The sequence below is a fragment of the Colletotrichum tamarilloi genome (genome assembly GCF_030869305.1).
Source record: "Colletotrichum tamarilloi strain Tom-12 chromosome Unknown Scaffold_12.1, whole genome shotgun sequence".
NCBI lineage: Eukaryota > Fungi > Ascomycota > Sordariomycetes > Glomerellales > Glomerellaceae > Colletotrichum > Colletotrichum tamarilloi.
Genome location: NW_026849395.1, coordinates 372,102 through 397,591, shown reverse-complemented (window position 1 = coordinate 397,591; position 25,490 = coordinate 372,102). Strand labels below are relative to the sequence as shown.

The following is a 25,490-nucleotide window of genomic DNA, read 5'->3' as shown; positions in this document are numbered from 1 at the left end:
AAGTCTCCTGTAATGGAGCTCTCTGGAGGCTTTTACCTGCTTGTGGTGCAAAAGCCTCCCTCGTGTACCTTACCTTACTCGTGATATGACACCGTCTTATCATCGGGAAATCACTTACCTTATCAACAAAGATTGAGCGTCAAAACTCAAACCCGCTGTTCCCAGCAAGACTGCATTCTTCCGGTCGCCCATCCGGTGCTTGTCTTGTCTTGTCTTGTCTTCTCTCCCCGCCCCTGCCTGTCTTGTTTTGCCTGTTAAATTCACCCTATTCCACTTTCTCCAGTCTTGTTATCTCGCCTTCAGCTGCCACCCACACTGAAAACAAGGCGGCTACAGAATACACACCAATCGCCTGAACAAGGGGGAAGCGAGCACGTTCTGCTCTTTGCTTTGACACACCGCCTCAAATCCATGTACTAATTGCAGCTTCCGCGCTCTCTAGGCTCCCTGTTACTTGTTGCGCCCTCTTAGTCGCGCCTAGATCAAAAGCTCGTCCAGCCCCGACTACTACACCCAGCAGCACCCCCGATCATCTTCAACTCGGCTGCAAGTAGTTGTATTTCTCTTTTCTACGTATTCGAACAAACCACACAGTCAAAATGTCTACCGCATCAGTACAACAACCGATTATCCCTCCCCGACCTTCTAGGAGTCAGGATAAGGAGGAGAACACCAACACTTCGTCTCTCCCCAAAATCCCTCCTCGTCCCATCAAGCGTTTCGACCGCTCCGTCTCTCCGAATCCCGATCGATATGCGCCCTCTCCACTGAACGAGAGCCCTTTCTCAAAGAGCCCCAAGGCTACTCGTTCCTCGCCGAGCAATGGCTTCCTCTCTTCTCACGACCCTATCCATCACCGCCCCGGTAGCGTGTCTATGCCTTCCGTTGGTGAGGAGGGTAACGAATACGATGCCATCAACGATGGATTTGTCAAGCCGCCTCCCAAGGCACCTTCATCTCCTGAACACACCCGCTTCGCTGCGGAAGATCTGAAGCTTCACGCTCCTAAGCCCACTGTTCCGGCTCAGAGTGCCAAGCAGAGAGTTATGGCAGTGACCCGCACCGATTCGGATAAGGCTGCCTCCTTTGGCATTGGCAAGCCCAGCAGTGACGACACCAGACCCAGCAGTCTCAGGAAGAAGGCCAGCTCGAGTGCCCTGTCTCAAAAGTCAGAGAGTGCCTACGGCGATGAGGAGCATGGCATCCCCGAGATTGGCCAGCGTGTTCCCATGAACCCCCACTTGGGTGACGTCCAGGCTCCTTCTCCTGCTCCTGGTTCTGGCGCTGCCCCCGAGAGCCTCAGGTCGGGAACTCCGCGAAACCACTCCCGCAAGCACAGCTCGCGTGGTTTCAACGAGCTCCCTCCTGGCAGCTACGGTCTTCATGGCCACAGCACAGCTTTGCCCACCGACAAGTTTGAGAAGGCCTGGTACGACAAGCACCCAGATTTCCTGAAGAAGGACTGCAAACCTTCTCTCCACGACCGCCAAAACGACTACGCCATGAGCAGCACGGACCTGAACAAGATTGTCAAGGAGACCCACAGCCGTGGTTCTGGCATGGGTAAGTCGTGCAAACATAATTCCACGAGTATAGAGGCAGCCACTAACTTGAACAGGAACCTCCGCTTCATATGTTGGCACCCCCAGCGAGGAAGTTGGATACCAGGCTTCTGCAGAGTACACCTCTCGCATCTCCTCCCCTGAACTTCAGCGCATCAAGTCTCCTCAAAGTCCCTCGAAGGATTCTCATCCTCAGGTTTCTGTGTCTTCTCCGGACAATGCGACCGGAAGCGATGACGGTATCGTCCACGTCGACGAATCTCACAACCGCCGCAGGAGTTTCGTGTCGCACGACCCTGGACACGAGAACAAGTACAACGCACCTATTCTGGCCGAAGACGAGTCTGGAGGAGACGTCCACCCGTATGACCTCCAGCCCGCTGTTGAGCCCCCACCAGAGCGCTCCGGCAGTGCCTTTGAGATGGAGAAGCCGAACCGTCCCACAAGTCGACCCACTAGTATTTACAACAACAACCAGTCACAAACCGACCTGGTACACACCCCACTTGAGGATGTTGAAGAGTACGAGCCACTCTTCGACGAGGAGCGCCCGGAGGGCAAGAAGTCTGAGGCCGAGGCAGCCAGCTCGAAGCCTCGTCACAAGTTCCCAAGCAAGGACGTCTGGGAGGACGCCCCCGATAGCGTCAACTATACCGCCGAAGTTTCGACCCCGGAGCCCACAGAATCAGAACGACCTTCCTCCAGACGCCGTTCCGAACTTCCCACAGAAAACCCCGCCTTGGAGTTTGCCCGCAGACAAGAAGAACTCGCAGAGCAGGAAGGCCGTGGGGTAGATGCAAAGCAGATGAAGCCAGTGCCTGCCGCTCTCCAGAAGGCCAAGGAAGACGCTCGCCCGACCATGTCGAACCGGTTTCCCAGTCGCGACGTCTGGGAGGATACGCCAGAAAGCGCCATGCACGAGGCTATCGTGGACACACCTGAGCCAAAGGATGAGTCCCCGGTAGAAAAGCCGTTTGTGCCAGCACGCCCGCAGAAGAAGGATTCACAATCGAGCGCTACCGCAGAACCACCTTCCATTCCTGAGCGGCCAAGAAAACAGAACTCGACAAGTGAGGATAAGGCTAAGCCGGCTGTCTCGGAGAAGTCAAAACCTCAAATTCCTGCTCGCCCTACCAAGACCCTTCCTTCCGGCGTCGACTCCAAGGAGCAAGACTCTGCTCCCAAGCAGAAGCCAGCTATTCCTGGCAAACCTGCCGGAGGCAAGATCGCAGCGCTCCAGGCCGGTTTCTTGTCTGACCTTAACAAGCGCCTTCAGTTGGGACCTACAGCTCCGAAGAAGGAAGAACCCCCCGCGGCGGATGTTGCTGAGGAGAAGGAGAAGGCGCCCCTCGCTGATGCTAGGAAAGGTCGTGCTCGTGGTCCCCAGCGTAGGGCTCCGGCGGCGAAGAGCCCAGCTCCCGCAGCTGTTGAGGCCAAGTCCGGACCTACACTCTCATTCTCTCCTCTCAGAATCTGCTGGAGCATTGGCGATAGCGGTGTTCTAGAGGTCGACGACGGTTCCAAAGAAGAACCCACCAAGGAGCCGGTTCCTGAGGTCGCCAGCACGGCTGCAGAGACCAAGGAGATCAAGCCTGAAGTCTCGGTCAAGACGGAAGCACCCGAGGTGCCCGCCACTACGGAACCTGCTGCAGAGACTGCGGGAGTGGCCGAGGCTGAGGTTCCTAAGCCTGTGGAAGCTGAAGATGGGGCTGAGGCGCCGAAGGAGGTCGTGAAGACCCTGGCGGCTAATACTGCTGGCGAGCCTGTGGTCGAGGCGACTCTCGAGAAGGGTGCCGACGTCGAGCCTGTTAATGTGAAGCAAACCGGAGGCGAAGCGGCATAAAATGTTGCAGAGTGGCCGGTACGAGAGTGAGTGATTGGTGTGTTATGACGCAAAAAAAACAGCACTAGACCGGCATTCTGTTGGCGTACAGTTTTTTTTTCGGTTTGATGGTTTTCGGGTCATCCAACTATACTTTCACGTTCCCTAACTTTGCCGTATGACTTTGCAGCGATTTGTTGAATAGGTAGCAATTTGATACTGCGTTTGTTGTCTCTTTCCGATGGAAGGACAGCCTCGCCTTCCGCGTCGGCTTGTGGATGATCGCATACATAGCCTGGTGCGTGATTTTGTCAAGTGTTCCCCAAGGTAATGATGTAAGACTAAGCGCAGCTCCTGATATGAAGGACAGCATGGCCGGCACATGGGATGAGGCACTGCCTTGCGCACCTCTAAGTGCCTCGTGTGGAAAAAAGGCCATGTTGTAGAGGGTGAGTACATTTGTACGTGTGGTATGAAGACGTAGTTTGCATGCTTGTGATTGTAGGCTATGAGGGGAGTGCTGAACCTGCGAGATCTGAACTAAGCTAATAACCTATATCTAGCATAGAAAATAGAGAATAATTCGATTCGGTTGTTACTTTACATTGTTTCTTTTTCAAATGCCGCGGCATTGCCCCTGTGACTACTTATCCCTGACGAAATCGTTGCGCTTGATGGAATGTATAAACGATTTCCCGCGACATGGAGTTGGTTTATGAACAACTACAGTATACATCCAGCCGTTGGCTCTTCAGCTAAGGCCAGGTACAGGTTCACGTCTGCGTTGATTCGTGACTGGTGTCCAAAGACGGGATACTGGTGTTTTCCAAAGCGCTCTCGAGAGGAAAATAACTCACCTTGGGAACATACCAGCCCTCCCTACATATGATCAACGATATAAGCGACTCGGGGAGGTCACCAACAGGAAAGCTGGACCTTTTTACTTTCCAAAAACCTCTTTCCATTAGTGCTCCCTCCGAATCAGCCAGCGATTCTGAAGCATGTCATTAGATGTTAAACCACCGCTCCCAAAATTTTCTTACTCTACATGTTCAAATCGTAGAATCAAGCGCTCGCCTACGGGCCGCGCCGTGTATGTGTCATCCTGCTCGATACCCGTATCATCAACCACATGCGTCGTGAAATTCGTCCAGATTGCTGCGGCTATGAGTTTCATCTCTGGAGAGTAGCGAAATAAGTCAGTAAAGGTAGAACTCTCTGGCACAAGAAGATGAGTTTGACCAGACATGACGGGAAGGCTCACCATTCATTGCAAAATTCGACCCAACGCACATCCTTCCCCCGCTCCCGAAAGCCCAGAAATACCGCAACATCTCCCTCCGCTGCGCCTCACTCGTGTTCCACGCGAGCCAGCGGGTGTGATCCCAGACTTCCGGGTCCGGGAAGACGGCTGCGTTGCGGTGGAGGGTGTACCCCAGCGCCGCGACGCGGACGCCGCCGGGGACGTGGAAGTCGCCGAGGCGGCAGGGCGGGTGTGAGTGCGGGGTCTGGCGGGGTTCCGGGCCGGGGATCGGGGCGTGGAGGCGGAGGGTCTCCATTATTACGGCGTGGAGGATGGGGAGGGCGTCGACGTGTTTCGGGTCGGGGAGGGAGCCGGGTAAAGAAACTGCGTTTGTTTCTGTTGCGTTTGTTGGCATTTTGAGGTCTGGTGAGAGGGTGAGGAGTTCTTGGCGGAGAGACTTTTGGAGGCCTGGGGATCGGGAGAGGTGCCAGGCGAGGTAGGTGAGTGCTATCCCCGCCGTCTCTTGGCCTGCTAGGACCTGGTCTAGGATTTCGGAGGCGACTGATTCATTCTTTTGGAGGATTGTCGTCGGGTAGAGGATGGAGTCTTGCCCGTTTACGCGGCGCTCTTTTTCGATGCCGGCTTCCATTGCGCAGAGGACGACCGGTTCGTCCGCTGCGTCTCTTTTGTCCTCTTGACCTTTTTCTTTTTCTGCAGCAGCAGTTGCCCCCTCCTTCTGATTACCACGAACGTACTCCCTCGCCCCCTCGCAGAGCCGCCAGTTCCAAGCCCGAATCTCGGCGTTGGCGTCGTCCACCCACGACGGGTACAGCTTCCACAGCCCCATCCCCAGCCGGGTAACGAGCGCGTTCAGCCGCGGGGCCTCCTGCGGCCAGAAGCCGTGGCTCGCGCGCGCGAGGTAAAGTTGGAGCCAGTGGTCCCTGTAGGCCTTTTGGCGGAGAAAATCTGTGCTGTTGCGGAGGCCAAAGGTATAGGCTGTGATGAAGTCCATTGTGGAGGCGAGGAAGGTGGAGAAGACGTCGATGCCGGCGCCGGGGGAGGGTCCGGGGTTGCTGATGCCACTGCTGCCGGTGTCGATGTTGGTGCTGGTACTCTTGATGTGTCTGGATGATGAGGCGGAGAGTAAGGGGAGGAGACGGCCGAAGAGGATGGCGCGGGCTTGGGCTTTGGCGGGTTCCGAGGCGTGGATGAAGGATTTGGCGTAGGCGTTTGAGACCATGCGTTTGCGGAGGGAGTGAGGTTTTGAGGCGAGTGTCGAGAACATGTTTGGGACGCTATGAACGTAGTTTAGCAACAGAAAGCTCTCTCTTGTGACTGAGATATCCCATGATCGCCGGTAAGTAGACTCACCCGTAGTTGTTAAAGATGGAGTACCACTGGTCCTTCTCGAAGCCGCCCTGGTACACCGTCTTGAGGGCATCGTAGCCGTCGACGCTGAGCTCGTTGGGCCCGATGCGCACGACGGGACCGAGCTTGAGGTGTGCTCTGTGAAGAGTACGGTTTTGGCGGTTGGATTTCCGCGTATATAAGATCCAGAGGGGGGAGATGTGACATGACCAGTGTGGAGCCGGGATCTTGGACAGGGGAGAAAGGAAGAGTGGTTGTAGGATGAGGGTGTAGAGTAGCCATGTTGCTGCGCTTGCAATCGCGACGGGTACCAAGTTGAAGACCATGTTGATACGTGAAGCTTGCTGGTATGTTTTCATTCACCTATCCAAAGGGTGAATTGGTTTCCCGTGCGATTTGGCGATCCAGCTCCGGGATTTTCGTGTAAGTCACCAAGTTAGACTCCTTCGTCTATTGAGACGAGGTGTTGAGGTTGGTCAAGCCCAAATATAACACAAATAGTAGCAATCACTCGAAAATCCGGCAACTTGGCCTCGAGTGACAAGTACGCCCTATGCCCGACTCATAGCCAGTCTAGAGGAAGTCAAAGTGGTTGTTATCTTCGAGCTTATCACTTCCCTCGCCAGTGTTATCTGGGAATTGCTCTGAGTTGTCATTGACCTGCACTAACAGCGGGGTCAACTGCATTTGTCACTTGGTGTCTCATGAACTCGGACCAGGCCCAAGGTACGTACACGCATCCATCACCTACCCATGGGGTGTGAGCAGACTGGCCATCTGCCTTAAAGCCACGCCCTGAGCTTACAGTTGCCGTAGCCGCTTTACATGCAACTACCGGGGGCCTCTGTGGTGTCATAGACAAACCCGACCAATCCTAACTGGGCCTGACTCCAGGCTGCCACTGCACGGTGCCTGGTCATTGTGACTCTTTTGTACTTTGTTTGTGGAACTGGTTGACAACTTCAACGTCAACTAATTTCTTACAACACTTTCAATGCCTTTCGATTATTGCCGTACCCGGGATTTGATGAAAGACTTTTGATATATTTATACAAGAAGAATACATGGTCTGGAACTAGGTTTCTTGTACAAGTTGCTTCACGGAATTACCCACACAACCTTAGCTAGAAGACTTTGTCAACTCCCTTGCCACTTTCCACATCCATCACATACACATCTCACTCGTCAGTACGGATATCTCAACACCAAGCTCCCTTCTCTCCGAGCCTATCCCCCTCTCATCATATCTCAATTGGCATCCCTCTTACACTCCATGTCACTCAGATACCAAACATCAAACCAAATAAATAGAGTCCTCAGAAGAGACTCTTGAAAACCAAAGAAGAAATGTTTGACCAACTCCCAGACGACATCGTCTTGGAGATCGTCTCCCATCTCAGAACCGCACGCGATGTAGCCCGCCTGGCATCGTCGTGTAAACACCTGCACTCCCTCCTCAACGAGGACGGCTGGCGCACCTTCGTCAGGACCTGCTTTCCCCTGCACTCCCTGCCACTAGGCAAGACTCCGCCCAAATGGGATGAGCTGGCAAACACCCTCACCCGTCAGGCCCGCGCATGGGACATGAAGGCCTTCCAGACGACCGCCTACACGGACGACCGCCGCCAGGACGGGAACTACTTCACGGGCTTCACTAACGCCGGCCGTCCCTTCTACCCCGTCATCGATGCTCGCCTCGTCTTTGACAAGAGCTGGGAGCTTGCCACGTGGGGCGCTGGCGAGGACGTCGTGGGCCGCTTCAGGCCTCACAACAGTCGCGGCGAGTCCGACGCCTGGTTCCGTATGGGGGGCAAGACGAACGGCTACGAAGCGGGCGTGGGCGACGTCACTGCCATCCACCTGACCGAGCCCAATGGGAAGCTGGGTATCCTCGTCGGCAGGGCGAATGGAGATTTGCAGCTCGTCTCAGCGACCCCTGGTAGCGCCGGCAAGGCTCTCTCGACCTACAAGATTCCCACGCCCACTGGAGGTCTCGAGGCTACCACGTGGACGTCTATCGGGTCCATTGACACCTTACCGAACCAGACTTCAGTGATCGCGGGCAACCGCGCCACCGTCAGTCTCTTCTCCTTGGACGCAGATGAGACCGCCGCCGCCGCCGCCGCCCTCCCGCTCGACTCGCAGACCTTTAACGTTCCAGGCCAGGGCGACAGGAAGCAGTTCGTTCACTCCGCAAAGGCCCTCAACAACGACACCATCGTCTGCGCCCTCTCCAACGACACGGATCCGATCCGCTACCTCACCGTCACCCCCTCAGGCTTCACCCCCAACCTCGCTTCTAAGAACCACTCCCTCCTCGCCTCCCGCGGCATCGACACGGAAAAGAAACAGACGGTCCGCGCCATCCAACCAATCAACCCGGGCCCGGCAGGCGCAGGCCACACGAACCTCCTCCTCAGCGCCTGGGACGACGGCACCATCCGCCTCCTCGACATCCGCACCCCGTCTCCCTACGACGTCCTCTACCGCGACATGTACCAGCCCTTCGAGACGCACTCGTCCCTCCTGACCTACGGCTCGGACCACTTCGTTGCGGGCAGCAACGAGCTCGAGGCCCTCAAAGTATTCGACTTCCGGTGGTCTAAATCCTACCACCACTCCGCCGCCCTGCCGTGCTGGTCCGGCACGCCGTTCCCGGATCCTCTCAGGGGCACTAGCAGCCGCTCCCTGAGCATGCGCGGCGTCGGGTGCGATCACCCGCGCGGGAGGGCATGCGTCTGGCACGAGTACTCCAGGAGGGATTACTACCGTCCCAACTACCGCTTCCACGTGATGCCCTTCCGGGACGCAGCCCGGTCGTCGACGAGCCGGGTTTTCTCTCTGGCGAAGGCGTCGGACGCGTCGGACTCATTTTACGTCGGGCTCGCGGGCGCCGTGGCCGAGTTTGCTACTACCGTCCCGGGGGAGGCGGAGCAAGACGAGGTCGCGGCCTCCGTGGCCGCGGCGGCGGAGAAGAGGGGCTGGAGGGCGCGGGCGTCGCATTTCAGCTTTGCTGAGACGGACGATGGGTTGCTGACGCCGGGGATGTCGATGAGTACCTTTATGCCGAGGCTTGCGCAGCGGTTCGGGGACGAGGTTGGCGCGCCGCAGTTCCGGGAGTGGTGGAGTAAGACGCCGCCTCAGACGGCGGCGTGGCATCGATGGGATCCGAGCTTTTGGCGGCCGACGCATTTTACGTTTTGAGGGTTGGAAAAATAGAAAGACAGATTCCGGGGAGTTTTGATAGTCGAGAACAAGGGATTAGTGAAAAGACACGGAGAAGGGAAAAGTTAGGGGGAAAAGGATTAGCCATAGTCGAAGGAAAAAATACCCGCATAGTCTTGATATGACCGGGCCGTACATAGGACTCGGACAGAGTTTAGAATACAGTTAAATCTACATAGATATGGAATGATCACCAAGCATCAAGCGCTTCATAGTATTGGCCGCAAAAACTTCGTTGTCATCTAAAATGATTGTTCTCTTATTTAATACGTATCTCCAGTTACCGCGCCGCATCGCCGCCCTACAACATCCCCCATACCCGCTTCCCTCCTCTCACCTCGACCATCGCTCGGAAGGGGAATTATATTATCGCAATCAATGAAAGAATCAGTGGAAGAAGGAAAAAAGTACGTAATTCATATAGAAAAAGGGATAAGAATGCAAAAGCTTAGCCCCCCTCACGAGGGGCCTACAAAAATCACCAGGCTCACTCCTTACGTACTATTCCTCAGTTGTATCGGTGCTAGCGATTTTTCACGAGAGTCGAACTCGTGACCCATGGGAGCGGGGCAATTCAAACGAGAACATTCCCCGCCACGCCATGGGCCTTGGTGACAATTCGACGTTTATGGATCAATTGTATACCTCTCCTCCCTCTGGCAAACTTGCGGCTTGAGGGAACCTGAGGAAATGATACAGGTTGGAGTACGCTTATGTTAATACAGGTATACACAAGCATGACCTTACAACAATCACTCTACAATCTCGACCTTGAATAACGTGTCATTACATGTAACAGAAGTACACATCACCATCGGCTATTCCGCTCACTGCCCTGCCCCGCGTTACCTCTTCTTTCCCGCTCGAGCATTGCGTCAAACTCGGCCTGGGCCTTGTCCTTCTCCGCATTCCTCTCCTTTTCAGCGGCATCGTACGCATAGTAATCGGCACCCTTAGCCTCTTCCTGTTGGCTCTGGTTGGCATTCCCAGAAGCTCGCGAAGGCTGTCTCGAGGCTTGCCGCAGGCGATCCCACGCTGAGCCGGTGCTAGAGGGTGATGATGACTGGGCTCTCGCGGCGGGCGAAAGAGGTGATGCATCATCATAGTCCAAGTCGTCTGAGGATCTGCTGCTGCTTCGCTGGGGAGAGCTCTGCTGGCCCGAGCCCCATCCTGATCGGCCCTCGGAAGATGGCGGATCTCTCGAGTAGCTTGTCGGAGAAGAGTAGTTGGATTCCGAGGGTAAACTGTACCCTCCCGTAGAGCTCGAAGCAGAGAGTGTCTCGTAGTCCCTGTTCTGCGCTGAACCGTCGTCCCCAGCGCTGCCTTCGCCCCTCCTCTCGAGGATTGCATCAATGTGGGCCAGTATCTTGCGATACTCATCAATCCTTTTCTGTATAAGCGGAGTTGTTTCCCTGATCTTTTCATCCGACTGGGGCAACGCGGCCAGCGACTTTTCGAGTTGGCTGATGGCTTCCGCAGTCCGCTGGCGCTGGCGCTTCAAGGCGGTGACTGGCATTTTGTCGGCCGTCATCTGGACCAGCCTCTCCGGCTTCATGTCCTTGCGGAACTGGTTGAGGCGCTCATCTCGAGCGGCAGATGCCATGGCCACTGAAGTGGCATATGAGGCGACAAAAGGAGCGATGCCGAGACTGGTGAGGAGGAAGTAGGCCGTGAATCTTGTATTGTGCCATGCGCGGTTCGCCAGACGACCCTGGAGAAGCGGCCTAGAGGCACTTGGAAAGGCATCGGGAGTGAATTTGATAAACTTGGGTTGCCAAAAAGGGAAGCGGTAGGTGCCGCGGGTTTGCCACGTCAAGAAGCCGGCCAACGCAACGGTGACGGGAACAGTCCATGCCGCGGTTGCAGCTTCTTTGTAGGCTAGTTGGCTGAGGACGTTGACCTCATCCTGGGTGGGTTGGCGGCCCATGCCTGCTGCAGCGGTGTCGAGCATCGCTTTCACATTGTTAGAGTAGTTATCAGGATTGCGGAAGAGTAGGCGCTGCAGGAGTGTGAGCTGCGGCGGTGGAATCTGGTATTCCGGGGACCCGACGATATCTAGGTCGTAGCCATTGTCGTCGCTGGAGTTGGGGAACGCCATCTCATTGGCTTCACAGCCAGGTCTCAATTGACCCGACAGATATGAGGCGAAGCTATAAAAGGCCGGAGAGAGTCGAGCGACCGAGTTGGCGTCAGATCGATTGCTGAGGTTCGTGGAGGTATGGTATGGTCAACCTTCTAGAGGCGGCTCACCTGTTGGTGTTCTTGAGAGTCCTGACGTAGTCGGCCAGAGCTCTCAGGTGGGCAGTTGGAGCTCTAGTGGATCCACACCTGCATCGGCAGAGTGGGGACAACACCCCGAGCTTCCCGGGCTATCGGCAGAGAGTTTCTCCATGTCGACTTCGGGACATCGGAGCACGCGCTGTACCGCCATTCCGTGTCACCGGTGTATCGCCAAATCTGGTCATTGGGCAATTCCCTTCTCGCATGATACTCTGTATCAACCGAAACGAAGAGGGACATCAATACAGTCGATGCTTGCAGTATCTAGCAAGAGATGATAGACCTTCAGGATAAAACGGAGAGAAGATGGCCAGGCCGCCTCTGCACTTGATTCACTGTGGTTGTGTAAAGGAATGTACCATATGTAGTTGGTAGTCTAAGTCTTTGACAGTCCAGTCATTCCAACACCAATGTACCAAGGGGATGAATGGGAACATTGAGTAAGTACTAACCTCAACGTTAGACAGGGTACTACTGGAGACGAAGCAATTACAACTGTAAAATTCAGGTGTGAATACACGGACAGGGACATTGCCTTCCGCTCCACACAACATGCGAATGCAAGACATTCCGCAGTGAGTTCAATTGCGCTTGCCCAAGGTGCAAAGTCGATGTGGGCGGAGATGGACTTGTTCGTTGCAGGGGCGATGGCCCTGCGCGTCCACCGCCAGGTCCCCAGATGACCCACATATTACCGGGAACGTGCATCGACGCGTATTAAACAAACGTGGAGCTAGAACGCGTCCCAAGCGCGTCGAGGGACAACCACTCTAGCACTTCCTGAGGGGCCCCAACTGCCTCTTCACACCCTTGCGCTGACATGATTGGAACTAGCGACGACGTTCACGATCTCTTGTTTTTGGCACTCGAGAAGCCGAACCCGCCGATATGCCTCTCAAGAAGTCATACTCGGAACACGTTGGTCTCCCATCGAAGGTTAATAGGAAAGCATACCCCTCCATACGATATTTGCTGACTTTGTTACAGAACCGCTCGTGGCAACGTTCGAAGAGCAATCCAGTGAATGCCCAAACATCTCGACCTTTGGCACCCGTCTCCGACAAAACGAAAAACAAGCTAAATCAATTCCAATTCCAGACTGGAGCCAAGGCAGAGACTGCCGTGCAGGAAAATGGCACCGCAACGGAAGATTGGGTTTGCCAATCCCGAGACGATATCGCTATCACCCCATCGACGAAGCTGAGCTGGCACGACCTGATGGCGTCGAACGCTCCCAAGGAAGAAAAAACACAAACATCTCCTACCGAACGAATCCTGTGGAACAATGAGAGGGACAAGAACGACTTGAACTACGCTGCTGCCCTTTCGCCAATGATGCATAGGAAAGGCCGTAAACGGGCCAGGAGCTCGTCGCCCATATCATCCCCCGCACAAAACGAAAAGCCTACCACGCCTGCTGTCAATGTGAAGAAGCTCAGTGAGGCATTGAAATCGCCACATGCAGACCCGACCTTGGAACTCTGGGATCGATTCTCCCTGAGCAGCAATGGAATTGTTACGCCACTCGGTCTTACGAACCCCACGCTCGCCAATCTCATGTTCTCTTCATCACCACGGAATTTCAAGACGGCACCTGCACAGGCAGGTGACAGCAGCCTACGAAGAGCAATCAGTTGCGGCCTCAACTGGCCAAAGAGGAGAAGAGTTGAACGCTCGGATGCGCCCTCGTTTACTAGCACATTGACGCGGGAGACGACCGATAGTTCAAAGAACTCACTCGTAACAGCTCTGCTGGACACTGTTACGGGAAGCATGCAAGAAGATAGCCCACCAGATGATTTCGATCCATTCATCGACCAGGACATGGAGTCCCCGTCTCTTAAGAAGAGAAAGACCAACGCATCGAGGCCGACATCGCTCTCACCGTCGAGGAAAACAACCCGAGCCCCGAACCTACAGCCTGCGGAAAATACTTCTGATATCGGTGTCGCCCAGGATCTAGGTCTGGAACGGCAAACGAAAGCGGCTTCGGCGGAGTCTGAATACGGAGACGTTGACTTCGACTTTGACGAGTTTGATGACGACACCTTCCTCGAGCTCGAAGCAAGCATCAGTCTATCAAACTCCAAACAAGAGGCGAGGCCAAGCACTCCTACTCCCGCACCTGTTTCTGTGCAACCCACCAAGCAGAGCAGCACTGGCTTGGAGGACGAGTTCGGTGACTTGGACGATGATATTTTCGAGGCTGCCGAAGATATTTTGGAAAGCGCAGTAGCGACGGCCTCTCAATTGCCGGCGTCTGCAAAAACGCATCTTGACGCAACAAGTGTACCTGTCCCTAGACAAGACGACTTGGACGATGCCTTTGGAGACGACTTTGGAGGAGACTTCGACTTCGATGCGGCAGAGCTCGCTGCGACTCAATCGGTCCAGAAGCCACAAGCCTCGCCGGCGGAAGCTGTACGTCCCAATCAACGACTACCACGGTAGCAAACGCTAAGATGAAGGTAGACAAACCAAAAGCCCAAAGCTATCCAGCGATATCTGGTGACCAATGTCCTAGAAAACGAATACACTGACGAGCGCGGGCTTCCTCGATTAGAGAAGGTAGGTTAATCAAGTTGATCCAACAACAATCGCTAACGTGTGGCCAGATTCTCATCATTCAAGCAGAAGGTAGCAAGGCCATGAAAACGATCCACCTTCGAGGTGATTGGTTCGAGACGCCGGCACACGCAAAGGCATATGTGCATGTTATCGGAACGTTTTCAGCCAGTGGACAATGCATCATTGATGATTCTCACAATATCTTGATCCTACACCCTGATCAGTTGGTATCGGCCACCGTCGTGGCTGATTCATTTAGCTGCATGCGCCGAGCAGTACTACAGGACCGCGTCAAAGCGACTAGCGAGGCTACTGCTCCCTTGGTGTACGGAACGATGTTGCATGAAATCTTTCAAGAGGCTCTGATGGCGAATCAATGGGACCTTCGGTACCTCAGTGGTGTCATTGACAGAGTCATGGAGAAGCACATTGAGGACTTGTACAAGATCAAAGTCAGCACCAGCATCGCTAGGGAACATCTCCAGTCGAAGATGACGGAGTTGAGCTGCTGGGCCACGGCTTTTGTAGCCTCTCAGCCGAATGTATGTCATATCTTCTTCTCTCTCCTGATAGTCGCTAATGTTAGCAAAAGGTCGATGCTGTTGTCCTCGACCGCAATGGCAAGAAAGCCAACATGTGCGTCAACAAACTGCTCGATGTCGAGGAACATGTTTGGTCGCCCATGTACGGACTGAAGGGCAACATCGATGCTACCGTTCAAATCACTTTGCAGGACGGCAAGGATACCAAAACGCTGACAGTCCCATTCGAAGTCAAAACGGGCAAACATGCCAACAGCAATCACATGGCGCAGACTGCGCTCTATAACCTGTTGCTTTCCGATCGTTACGATTTGAACATCGTTTATGGCATTCTCTACTACATGGAAACGTCGCAAACAATGCGCATTCCCACCATCCGACACGAGCTACGCCATATGATCATGCAGCGAAATCAACTAGCTTGTCACATTCGAGAGCGGAGTGTTCAGCTGCCTCCTATGAAGAGGAGCAAGAACATGTGTGGAAAGTGCTATGCGAAGACGTCTTGCTTCATTTACCACAAGCTCGCCGACGACGGCGATGGAGAGACGAGTGGCATGGACAAGCAATTCGACGAGGTTGTCAAGCACCTTACGCCAAAGCACCAAAAGTTCTTCCTCAAATGGGAGAATCTATTGACGAAAGAGGAGAAAGAGACACAGAAGCTGAAGAGAGAACTCTGGACGATGGTCAGCAAGGACCGAGAGAAAGTGGGAAGATGCCATTCCGACGTCATCATTGAAGAGGGCTCAACGTCTGAGGACTTGGGCACCTCCAAGATCAACCGGTTCAACTACACGTTCGTGAAGCGGATTGCAACTCCAGGCCATTCTTTCCTAGAGTCACAGTTGAATGTTGGAGAACCTATAGTTGTTTCCGATGAACAGGGCCACTTTGCTCTCGCCTTGGGCTACGTTACTTCTGTTCGAAAACAGAGAATCAGCGTAGCAGTCGACCGACGCCTACACAACGCCCGCATCAAACAGCCTGGCTTTGACGAAAACAACAACCAGGTTTTTGCTAGCATCATGGAGGTCGCCCCTGAGGGCTGCACCGCGGATCAATCTCAGGGCAAGATCAAGGAAGCGCCAATCCGCTATCGTCTTGATAAGGACGAGTTCAGCAATGGCATGGCCACAGTCCGAAACAACCTTGTACAGATCATGGCGGAAGGCGTCTTCGGGTCTCGAGAGATTCGCCGCGCTGTGGTGGATTTGGTACCCCCGAGGTTCAAAGCAGCACCCACGCAATACGTTGTAGCCGATCGGGAATCTCTCAATGTCGACCAGCATCGAGCGATCGAGAAGGTGATGAGTGCACAAGACTATGCGCTAGTTCTTGGCATGCCTGGCACGGGGAAAACGACCACCATTGCACACATCATTCGGGCCTTGGTCTCTCAGGGCAAAAGCGTCCTTCTTACTTCTTACACACACACTGCAGTCGACAACATTCTCCTGAAGCTAAAGAATGACCAAACCCCGGTTCTCCGACTTGGCGCTCCAGCTAAGGTCCACCCGGAAGTCCAGCAATTTGCCATCCTGGCTGGTCAACCTATGAACTCTTTTGAGCAGATTAAGGAGGCGTGGCACGACACGCCCATTGTTGCCACCACTTGTCTCGGCGTTGGCCATGCTCTTTTCAACGAACGCACCTTCGACTACTGCATTGTTGATGAGGCCTCTCAAATCACGCTGCCCATTTGTCTTGGACCAATCAGGATGGCGAAGACGTTTGTACTTGTTGGTGATCACAATCAGCTTCCTCCTCTAGTCCAAAATGAAGAGGCCCGAGAAGGCGGGCTTGATGTGAGCTTGTTCAAGCTTCTCTCCGACACCCATCCGGATTCGGTGGTCAACTTGGAGCACCAATACCGTATGTGCGAGGATATCATGACTCTCAGCAACACTTTGATCTACAAAGGGAGACTGCGATGTGGTACTGAGGAACTTCGGTTCAAGAAACTTGATGTGCCCAACATGAATGCGCTGAAGGGCCTTCACTATGATTCGGCATCGACGCTCAAACCAGGGACTCAGAAGTCTGTATGCACTTCCATCAACCAAAACTGCTGCTGGCTCCGAGACTTGCTGGACAGCGAGGCTCGAGTCAGGTTTGTCAACACTGATACCATTCAGCCCCTTACGAGAGAAGAGGCAAAGGGCAATCGGATTGTCAACCCGGCTGAAGCACGTATCGTAGTTCAACTCGTCGAGGGCCTGCTTACAATAGGTGTACCCGATGGGGAGATCGGAGTGATGACGCACTACCGCTCTCAACTATCTCTGCTCAAACATGGCCTTCGCGGACATGTGGGCGTGGAAATGCACACCGCCGACCGATTTCAAGGACGAGACAAGGATGTCGTAATTCTCTCCTTGGTTCGGAGTAACGAGAGCTGCAGCATTGGTGAACTCTTGAAGGATTGGCGACGTATCAACGTTGCATTCACTCGCGCCAAAACCAAGCTACTCGTAGTCGGAAGCAAGAGCACCTTGAAGGGTAGCGGAAAGGACGAAATGCTCAGCAAGTTCATCGGCCTCATGGAAGAGAAGGATTGGATACATGACTTGCCGCCTGACGCATTGGATAACCACTATTTTGACGACACGGCGACGCAGTTAACAGCCAGTGGTGTGTCTCCGATGAAGGTGAAGAAGAACACCAGTCCGAGAAAGGGCGTCAGTCCAAGAAAGGCCCCAAAGCTAGCCATGGGGAAAGAAAACCTTGGAACGGGGCCTAAGCGGGCGAGAATTGGAGAGAAGGTACTTATGAAAGATAAAGTCATTCTCAGGGATATACTTAACGATATGACGAATGGTGCTTATTGAGGATATCGCACGGTTTGGAGTATCGGCAATTGGTTCAGGATTATGAGATGTTAGGCGTTAGTTGGACTATCAAAGACGGAAATTCAGGACGTCGAAGGGTTCACAAAGGAGAGAATCATAGGTCAACTCAATAATGGCATTTCACATAATTACCAAATCATATGACGAGACTCTGCAAATCATGGTTCTTGAGGAAATCGCATAAGAGCTGTCCACCAATTAGATGGTCGCTGAGATGTATCAACAATTCGGGAACTTGATCTCAACGGGGAGGTTCTGACGCAACTTGACATCAGAGCAATAAAAACTACGGAACCCATTCACGTTATCAAATGCTTCCGTCAGTGTTCAAGACCATCCCGTTGAATGACGAAAGAGGAAAGCACTTGCCGGGGTTCAGATGCTCGAAGCGGCAGCGGATCGGGTGGAGTCGGCAATGAGCACGTGATCTTAGATGACTAACGATCCCGACATGGGTCCGAGAATCCAACTCCAATCCAACAACCTCACCCGTGAGTGCTAAACGACTCAACAGCCGAAGTACCGCGCGCCCGCGAACGCAACCCCCATCCGCCCCTCACCCATCACCGAAAATACGTCAATTGAGACGTCTTTACCTTCCACTCGCTCCTCTCTCGAAAAAGGAAACTACCTTTCTTCCCGACCCGACGATGACGGCGATACGACCGACCGCGGCCATCCGCGCCGCCCGCGCCATCAAGACCTCTGCGGCCGCTGCCCCGACCACGAGGGCTTTCTCCGTAACGGCCCGTCGCGCTGGTGGCGGTTCCGACTTTGATCCCCCTTCCGGCTGGCTCTGGGGCGTCAAGCCCGGTGAGAAGTACGAGAAGGAGGGCTGGGAGACGCCTTTCTACACCCTGTTCTGCGGAGGCATCATCGCCACTGGCGTTGTCCTTGCTTTCAAGCCTGATACCTCGTGAGTGGCCATTCTTTCCGCCGCATAGATCCGTCGACATGGAATGCATCGAATAGAACTTGAAGGGCTCAGGGTGCTCTCAATATCGGTTGTGCCGGGATGAGGCAATTTAGACATCAGGATTGTTTGATCTGTGGCTAACATTACCTGCCCGCACTACAGACTCGATACCTGGGCCCTCGAGGAGGCCAGGCGGAGATTAGAAAAGGAGGGCATTCTGCCGGACCCCGAGAAGTGAAATGGAAAAAAAAACCAATTCCTGCGACCACTTGCCACGAACAAACCACTGAATCAACTTTTTTCTTTACCCGGAGCTTGGTTTTTTGAGAGACATATCACCTTAGAAAGGAACGGAACGGAAGACACAAAGAAAACCGAGCCGCGAGGATGGAAGATGATGTTCTAGAGAAAGGATGGAGCGGAGAAACAGGGAGAGAAAGGAATATTTCCACAGAAGGGGAAAGCAAGCTCGCTGCCGATAACTTCTCACGGCGACGGTGTCTCTTTCTATTTCCCTGAGGAAAAGTGTATATAACCTGCCCTTGAACTAGCTTTCCTTTTTTTCACCGCCCTTTGTTTACTCAACCCCGTGAGGGCCTTTCGATCTTCGTGAGCCTTCTGCAATGACTAGATTTGCTATTGATGACGCATGGCATAGGGCTACGGAGCTTCGTGACAATAGCTCGAAACTCAGCATTTGATATTGTTGAGTGTGTATAGCGAGGAAGACATCCAATGGCGCTAATGGAGCTTTAGCGAGTGAATACTGAGGAAAGCTACTAATGTGACCCCTTCTGGTAAGCTACTTGTTCTTATCGAACCTTTGGCCGTCGTTTCAACACGGATTCATGTAACCCAAGAAATACATCTGATCAGTCATAGAAGGAGGGCGGTGGGTTATCGCCGATGCCAAACTCATTCACTACCAAAATTGAATTCCAGCCTTTTTCTTTTTAACAATCATATTGCACGCTTTCTGGTTGGATATCTACAAGTCTACATGCCGTTCTAACAACCAAATTTATGCAGCAACATCCGGAGCAATGTAGCTCCACTCGTGCTCTTCGTCGCCATACTGTCTTGCCTCCATCCAGCCCTTAATTCTCAGGGTGATCTCGCCAGACTCCTCGGCCTCGGTGAGACCGCAGTTGATGGACTTGCCCTTCCAGGCAATGGTGCGGATAGGGCTGACAATGGCAGCGGTACCGGCACCAAAGGCCTCAATGAGGCGGCCCTCCTCGGCCGCCTCGTCGAGCTCCTTCATGGTGTACTTGCGCTCCGAGACCATCCAGCCCTCGGGCACGAGTCTCTCGCGGGCGAGGGACAAGACGGAATCACGCGTGACGCCCTCGAGGATGGTGCCGTCGAGAGGGGCGGTGACGAGCTCCTTTTGGCCTGTCTCCTTGTTCTTGATGGCGGCGAACATGTTCATGGTGCCGACCTCGGTGACGTACTCCTCCTCGCCAAAGAGCCACAGGTTTTGCTGGTGGCCGCGGCTGGCGGCCTCGAGCTGGGGCACGATGCAAGGGGCGTAGTTGGCGCCGAGCTTCTTGTCGCCGACGCCGCCGGGCCAGGCGCGGACGGCGTAGTCGGTGGCCTCGAGGGAGACGGCCTTGAAGCCGGTGGGGTAGTAGGGGCCGACGGGGGAGGCGATGACATAGAGCAGGGCGGAGCCGGGGGGACCGACGCCGAGGGTCTTTTGGGTGCCGATCATGGTTGGGCGGAGGTAGAGGGAGTAGCCGCGCTCGTCGGGGATGTAGTGCTTGTCGAGGTTGACGAATTTGGAGATGAGCTCGATGAGGGAGGTGGGCTCGAAGGTGGGCAGGGCGATGCGGGCGGCGGACTTGTTGAGGCGGGCCATGTTCTTGTCGGGGCGGAAGAGCCTGACCTGGCCGGACTTGTCCTTATAGGCCTTCATGCCCTCGAAGCACTCAAAGGCGTAGTGGAAGACGCAGGTCGCGGGGTCGAGGGAGAGGTTCTGGTAGGGGACGATCTTGGGATCGAGCCAGCCCTGTTCTTGATTCCACTCAATGGTGAGCATGTGGTCTGCGATAAACGGTTAGCAATTGCAACATTGAGTGATGGGGAGTTGAGAGAGGAGGCAGTTGACTGACCAGTGAACTTGCGGCCGAAGACAAGCTCCTCGGGGTTGCCCAGCGTTCCGGGAGTCTTTGTCTTCTCAATGGTGAGTTTTGAGGCATCGAGGCCCAGAGGCTTGGCCGCAGAGGCGGCGGCGGGCTTGACGCTGTAGAGTCTTGCTGATTGCCATGCGGTGGCTAATCTGGGAGAGCTGCGGGGGACTCTGAGAGCGCCGGCGGCGCGGGGGAAGAACTGGCGCATCATGGCGATCGGTTTGTTTGGTGTTTTGAGTTGGGTATAAAGCAGAAAGTGAAGAAAAAAAGGAGGAGGTTGAGGATTTTCTCAAAACCTTAAAACACAGGAACAAAGATGCTCAGATAAATACTCAAAGACGGGAGAGCGAGTGTGACTCTTTTGCAAAAGGAAACCGAGATACCAAATCCTCAATTGCGGTCAACGGTGAACCAATTGACCAATCCAATGCTTGATAAAGGATAGACAAGTGTAGTAGGGCGAAGGGCGCAATTTGAGGATGGCGTGTAGGGTGCGGCAAGAGTCAGGATTTCGGAGCGTTATCGGACTTCTAAGCCGTTGCTTTCCATGCGCCGCCAGATCCAGAGATCCAAAATTGTTCGTTCAGGGTCCCGGCTCCGGAAGCGTCCCGCTATCTGAGGTGCAGCAGGTGCAGCAGGTGCATGGCAGCATGGCAGCATGGTCAGCACGCAGTACGTACCTTTCAGGTACTGATTTCAAGATGGTGGGGATGATGTAAGGAAACCTACCAGGTACCTATGTATAGAGCCAAGCTGTCCCAAATGGAAGATCTTCTCCGTAGCTTAGGTCAGCCATCCAATTGGTTCAGTGTCTTCTGTGCTTCCCCTAAGCTGCGACCAGAAGGTGGGCGCCCCCAAGCTCAGTGCAGGTAAAGGTGTGCCCAACTTATTTGAAGCCGAGCCTTACCTTACCTTACCTTAGACGCAGGGGTGGGCACTGGCAACTGTGGGATCATCGCTAAAAAGCATAGATGGTCATTTTGATTGGACTTGAGACGCTCTTGCCTATCAGCGACGTGGAAGTCGACGCGGCTGAACGAGAACATCATCTTTGGGCCAACTTGCCAATTTCATGTCACTGCGCCCTGCGTCTGCTGTCTTTTATTGAATTCAAGTCCATACCAACTCCCGGCGCATCTCCGGAAGCTTCCTCGATTAAGCCTCGTCGGAGGTCCCTCTCGACATTTCCAAAGTGTCCCCTCCGCGGTACCCTCCACCACCTACATCGCTCGTGGTCAAAGACTACGTTCCTCCTTCTGAGTGTAGGCGCGATTGACTTGACGAACGTCCCGACTTGGCGCAAACCCCATATCTGCCTCCAAACCGTCATGACGATCGAGTTCCCTCAAGTTCCGTTTCCTCCGCCTTGACGACGACGTAGACGACCCACGTTATAAGACATACCACAACCATGTTCTCCTCGGCACTCAAGTCGATATCATCGACCAACATCACCGCGAACTACTCCATCTCCTCGACCCAGACCTCGTCCGCCGGCCCATGGAAGATTTACGACTGCAAGAAGAAGTCTACCGGAAAACCATACAGCGTATTTGTGTTTGACAAGAAGGGACTCGACAACCATGGAAGCAGTCTAGGCAGATCAAGCGCGTCCGCCTTCAAGCGAGCCACTGAGGAGGTTATCGAGCGCCTGAAGAAGGAAGCCTCCAGCTTGGCGAAGCTGAGACACCCGAGCGTTCTCGAGCTCGTCGAGCCAGTGGAAGAAACAAGAGGTGGTGGACTACAATTCGTCACGGAAGCTGTCACGGGCTCTCTGGCGGCTCTGCTGCAAGAGAAGGACGACCAGGAACGGAGTGGTGGGGTTGGCGGCCGGTCGAGTCGTTATGTCACCGAAGATTCTGATGGTGTGCGCCGGCGGCGCGAGTTGGAGATTGACGAGCTCGAGATCCAGAAGGGTCTCTTGCAAATCAGCAAAGCTCTGGAGTTCTTACACGAGAACGCTGGGTTGGTGCACGGAAACCTGACACCAGACGCCATCATCGTGAACGCCAAGGTCAGTGCAGCCTATTGGTCTTGATAACCATGCACTGTTGCTGACTCGAAACAGTCCGATTGGAAAATCAGTGGTCTCGCTTTCTGCGCGCCGTCAGAGGGATCCAACAAGCCGACCTCCTTTCAACCCATCAGCCTGTCAGAGGTGCTCAACCCAGACCCTCGACTGCCTCGTTTTGTGCAGCTGAACCTCGACTACACCTCTCCCGACTTTGTCATTGACAACAACTTTACCCACTTTGCCGACATGTTCTCATTAGGTCTCCTAGCCGTGGCCCTTTACAACTCACCACATCAGTCTCCCATCGAAGCTCACGGCAGCTTATCAACATACAAGAGAACATTCGCCTCGTCATCCACAGTACCGTCTGCTACCAACCAATTCTTATCATCACGACCTTTACCCAAGGAGCTGGTTCAACATGTTTTGCCGCGCCTGATAACACGACGACCTGCTCAGCGTCTCACAGCAAAGGAATTTCAAGAAAGTGAATACTTCAACAACGTGCTTGTTTCGACAATCAGGTTTTTGGACGCTTTCCCAGCAAAGACTCCAAACGAGAAGGCTCAGTTCATGAGGGGACTAGTCAAGGTTATGCCTTCATTCCCCAAGACTGTTATGGAGAAGAAGTTATTACCAGCGTTGCTTGAAGAGATGAAAGACAAGGATCTTATAGCGTTGATTCTTCAAAACGTCTTCACCATCGTTGATTTACTACCCTCTGCGAGGAGGGTGTTTGCCGAAAAAGTACGGCCAGCATTGAAAGCAACATTTGCCCCACCCCCGAAGAAGGACCAGGCTCCTGAGAGGGACCCGACGAAGGATGCTGGGTTGATGGTTGTGCTCGAACACATGTCTACAATCTGCAACAACTGCAATGGCAAGGAATTCACTGATGGTAACAACACCCACAACATGAAAATATCTAGCGGGACTGACAGCTATTTAGATATCTTGCCCGTTGTTTACGCAGCAATCGAAGCACCAACACCGGCCGTTGTTGACGCGGCCCTGAGAGGTCTACCTTCTATTCTACCAGTTCTCGACTTTAGCACCATCAAGAATGAGCTATTCCCAGTCATTGCGGCCGTGTTTAGCAAAACGAGTAGTTTGGCCATCAAGGTGCGCGGCTGCCAAGCATTCGTCGTCCTGTGTGGCGGAACATCCGACGCGGAAGACGATGGCCTCGATGCTTTCGGTACTTCAAAGAAGAAATCAACTTCGTCCTCTAGCATGCTGGATAAATATACCATGCAGGAGAAGATCATCCCGTTGATCAAGGCTATCAAAACGAAAGAGCCTGCGGTCATGATGGCAGCCCACGGCGTTCTGCGAGTTGTAGGTGAAGCAGCCGATGCCGAGTTTGTGGCGATTGACATCCTTCCCATTCTGTGGCATATGAGTCTCGGCCCTTTGCTCAATCTCAAACAGTTCCAGAGCTTCATGGACCTTATCAAGAAGTTGTCCAAAAGAGTGGAAGACGAACAGACTAGGAAGTTGCAAGAGCTCTCTGGTACCAACGGCAGCACTGCCGGGGCTAATGAGGACTTCATGGCCTTTGGCGGCGTCAGTGGGACCTCTTTTGATGCCTCCAATGGAGCGACAGAAGACGATTTTGAGAGCCTTGTCAAGGGCAAAACGACACGAACGTCAACTTCGGATGCATTCTCTAGCTGGGAAGAGCCACCCGCTGCGGCAGCCAGAGTTACCTCGCCCGCGCCCGGGAGTAGGTCAGCAACTCCGGCCTTTGCGTGGTCAACTCCGAGTCCTACTCAGACAGCACCACCTCCAGCGCCTAAGCCTCAACCTAGTTTCCGGACGGTGACGCCTGACATGGGTTCTTTCCAAACCATGACTCCAACATCGACTCAATTCTCTAAACCTCTGCAGCCAACTTCGCCAATGTCGCAGCCAGCGGCACAGCCCAGCTCATCCATCAACTGGTCCACGGCGTCGGCAGCAACTTCTAATCCGTGGTCGTCGTCGTCAACATCAACGCCGGCCTTCTCGGCCGGTAACTCCATGTCGCCACCTCCGAGCTCCGCTTTTGGTGGAATGAGTACGCCCATGTCCAACATGTCGCTCGGTGGGCAAAGACCAGGCATGTCACAGTCATCTTCGTTTTCCCTGCCGCCACCGCCCGCCGGTAATTCGACGGGTGGCTTTTCCGGATCTTCCGGGTTTAGCCTACCGCCGCCTCCCAGTCACACGCCGCCTGTGCAATCAGGCTTGAGCGCTTTCAGCAAACCTGTAGCTAGCACTGGCATGGGCATGATGAGTCAACAATCGATGAATGGCCTGAACAGTATCGGCTCGCGGCCTGGTATGGGTATGAGCATGGCGTCTAGCGGCAGCATGAATAGTATGATGAACAGTAACATGGGTATGAACGGTGTGGCTGGCCTTCAGCAACAGCAGCAGCAACAGCAGCAGAAGCCCCAGCAGAAGAGCGGGTTGGATAAGTACGAGAGTCTAATTTAGGGGGCTTTCTCTGGAAATAGCACAGCTTTGGTTGCAGTCAGGGCATCCCAGAGTTGTTTACATGATACACACATGAGTTGATACTTTGTAGAGTTGCGCAATTCAGGGCGTTGAGGGACCGTGCCGGACATATCTTCATCGGTCGAAGAGAAAATGCCATATGATTCTGAGTTGATGTGTATATGTGCCATTTAAGAGCAAAACAGTAACTCGCTATTACCTACTGATATTGCTAAGAGAGTCGGGGATGAGGAAACTCTCACGACTCAAGGGGTTACGGATGGCGCGATAGCAAAAACCGAAGCAAAAGCGGAATTAGTGTTTGTGGGCCGAGAGTCCCCCCCGCAAAGTCAACATTTTTTGCGAGTTGCGTGGACTGAACAGGTTTGTTGGCGTGGCACATGACGAACGAAAGGGTCAGGTAGATTTTGCCGGTGTGAAGTCTGCCAAGAACGGAGCGCTGATGCGATGAAGCCCTGTCGACT

At 53.9% G+C, this 25,490-nt stretch overlaps 8 protein-coding genes across 8 annotated transcripts; 5 read left to right on the top strand and 3 right to left on the bottom strand.

Moving 5' to 3' along the window:
• Positions 1 to 599: 599 nt before the first annotated feature.
• On the top strand, positions 600 to 3,405 carry CTAM01_04940 (uncharacterized protein; the record flags this gene model as incomplete). The annotated part of the gene is made up of 2 exons (XM_060520970.1): positions 600 to 1,563; positions 1,619 to 3,405. 2 exons carry the CDS (start codon positions 600 to 602, stop codon positions 3,403 to 3,405), a joined length of 2,751 nt encoding a protein of 916 aa, XP_060384339.1.
• A 1,018-nt stretch (positions 3,406 to 4,423) lies between these two features.
• Positions 4,424 to 6,354, bottom strand: CTAM01_04939 (cytochrome P450; the record flags this gene model as incomplete). Its single annotated transcript, XM_060520969.1, has 3 exons — positions 4,424 to 4,563; positions 4,649 to 5,922; positions 5,999 to 6,354. 3 exons carry the CDS (start codon positions 6,352 to 6,354, stop codon positions 4,424 to 4,426), a joined length of 1,770 nt encoding a protein of 589 aa, XP_060384338.1.
• A 988-nt stretch (positions 6,355 to 7,342) lies between these two features.
• CTAM01_04938 (uncharacterized protein) lies at positions 7,343 to 9,199 on the top strand (the record flags this gene model as incomplete). Its single annotated transcript, XM_060520968.1, has 1 exon — positions 7,343 to 9,199. The coding sequence occupies one exon, from the start codon at positions 7,343 to 7,345 to the stop codon at positions 9,197 to 9,199; it is 1,857 nt and encodes a 618-aa protein (XP_060384337.1).
• Positions 9,200 to 10,028: 829 nt separating this feature from the next.
• CTAM01_04937 (uncharacterized protein) lies at positions 10,029 to 11,318 on the bottom strand (the record flags this gene model as incomplete). Its single annotated transcript, XM_060520967.1, has 1 exon — positions 10,029 to 11,318. One exon carries the CDS (start codon positions 11,316 to 11,318, stop codon positions 10,029 to 10,031), a length of 1,290 nt encoding a protein of 429 aa, XP_060384336.1.
• A 1,070-nt stretch (positions 11,319 to 12,388) lies between these two features.
• Positions 12,389 to 17,441, top strand: CTAM01_04936 (DNA replication factor Dna2; the record flags this gene model as incomplete). The annotated part of the gene is made up of 5 exons (XM_060520966.1): positions 12,389 to 12,436; positions 12,488 to 13,921; positions 13,973 to 14,068; positions 14,116 to 14,610; positions 14,661 to 17,441. The coding sequence occupies 5 exons, from the start codon at positions 12,389 to 12,391 to the stop codon at positions 17,439 to 17,441; spliced, it is 4,854 nt and encodes a 1,617-aa protein (XP_060384335.1).
• Positions 17,442 to 18,112: 671 nt separating this feature from the next.
• On the top strand, positions 18,113 to 18,616 carry CTAM01_04935 (NADH:ubiquinone oxidoreductase 11.6kD subunit; the record flags this gene model as incomplete). Its single annotated transcript, XM_060520965.1, has 2 exons — positions 18,113 to 18,378; positions 18,541 to 18,616. 2 exons carry the CDS (start codon positions 18,113 to 18,115, stop codon positions 18,614 to 18,616), a joined length of 342 nt encoding a protein of 113 aa, XP_060384334.1.
• Positions 18,617 to 19,399: 783 nt separating this feature from the next.
• Positions 19,400 to 20,721, bottom strand: CTAM01_04934 (branched-chain amino acid aminotransferase; the record flags this gene model as incomplete). Its single annotated transcript, XM_060520964.1, has 2 exons — positions 19,400 to 20,424; positions 20,493 to 20,721. 2 exons carry the CDS (start codon positions 20,719 to 20,721, stop codon positions 19,400 to 19,402), a joined length of 1,254 nt encoding a protein of 417 aa, XP_060384333.1.
• Positions 20,722 to 21,921: 1,200 nt separating this feature from the next.
• On the top strand, positions 21,922 to 25,005 carry CTAM01_04933 (clathrin-coated vesicle protein; the record flags this gene model as incomplete). Its single annotated transcript, XM_060520963.1, has 2 exons — positions 21,922 to 22,524; positions 22,579 to 25,005. 2 exons carry the CDS (start codon positions 21,922 to 21,924, stop codon positions 25,003 to 25,005), a joined length of 3,030 nt encoding a protein of 1,009 aa, XP_060384332.1.
• Positions 25,006 to 25,490: the final 485 nt, after the last annotated feature.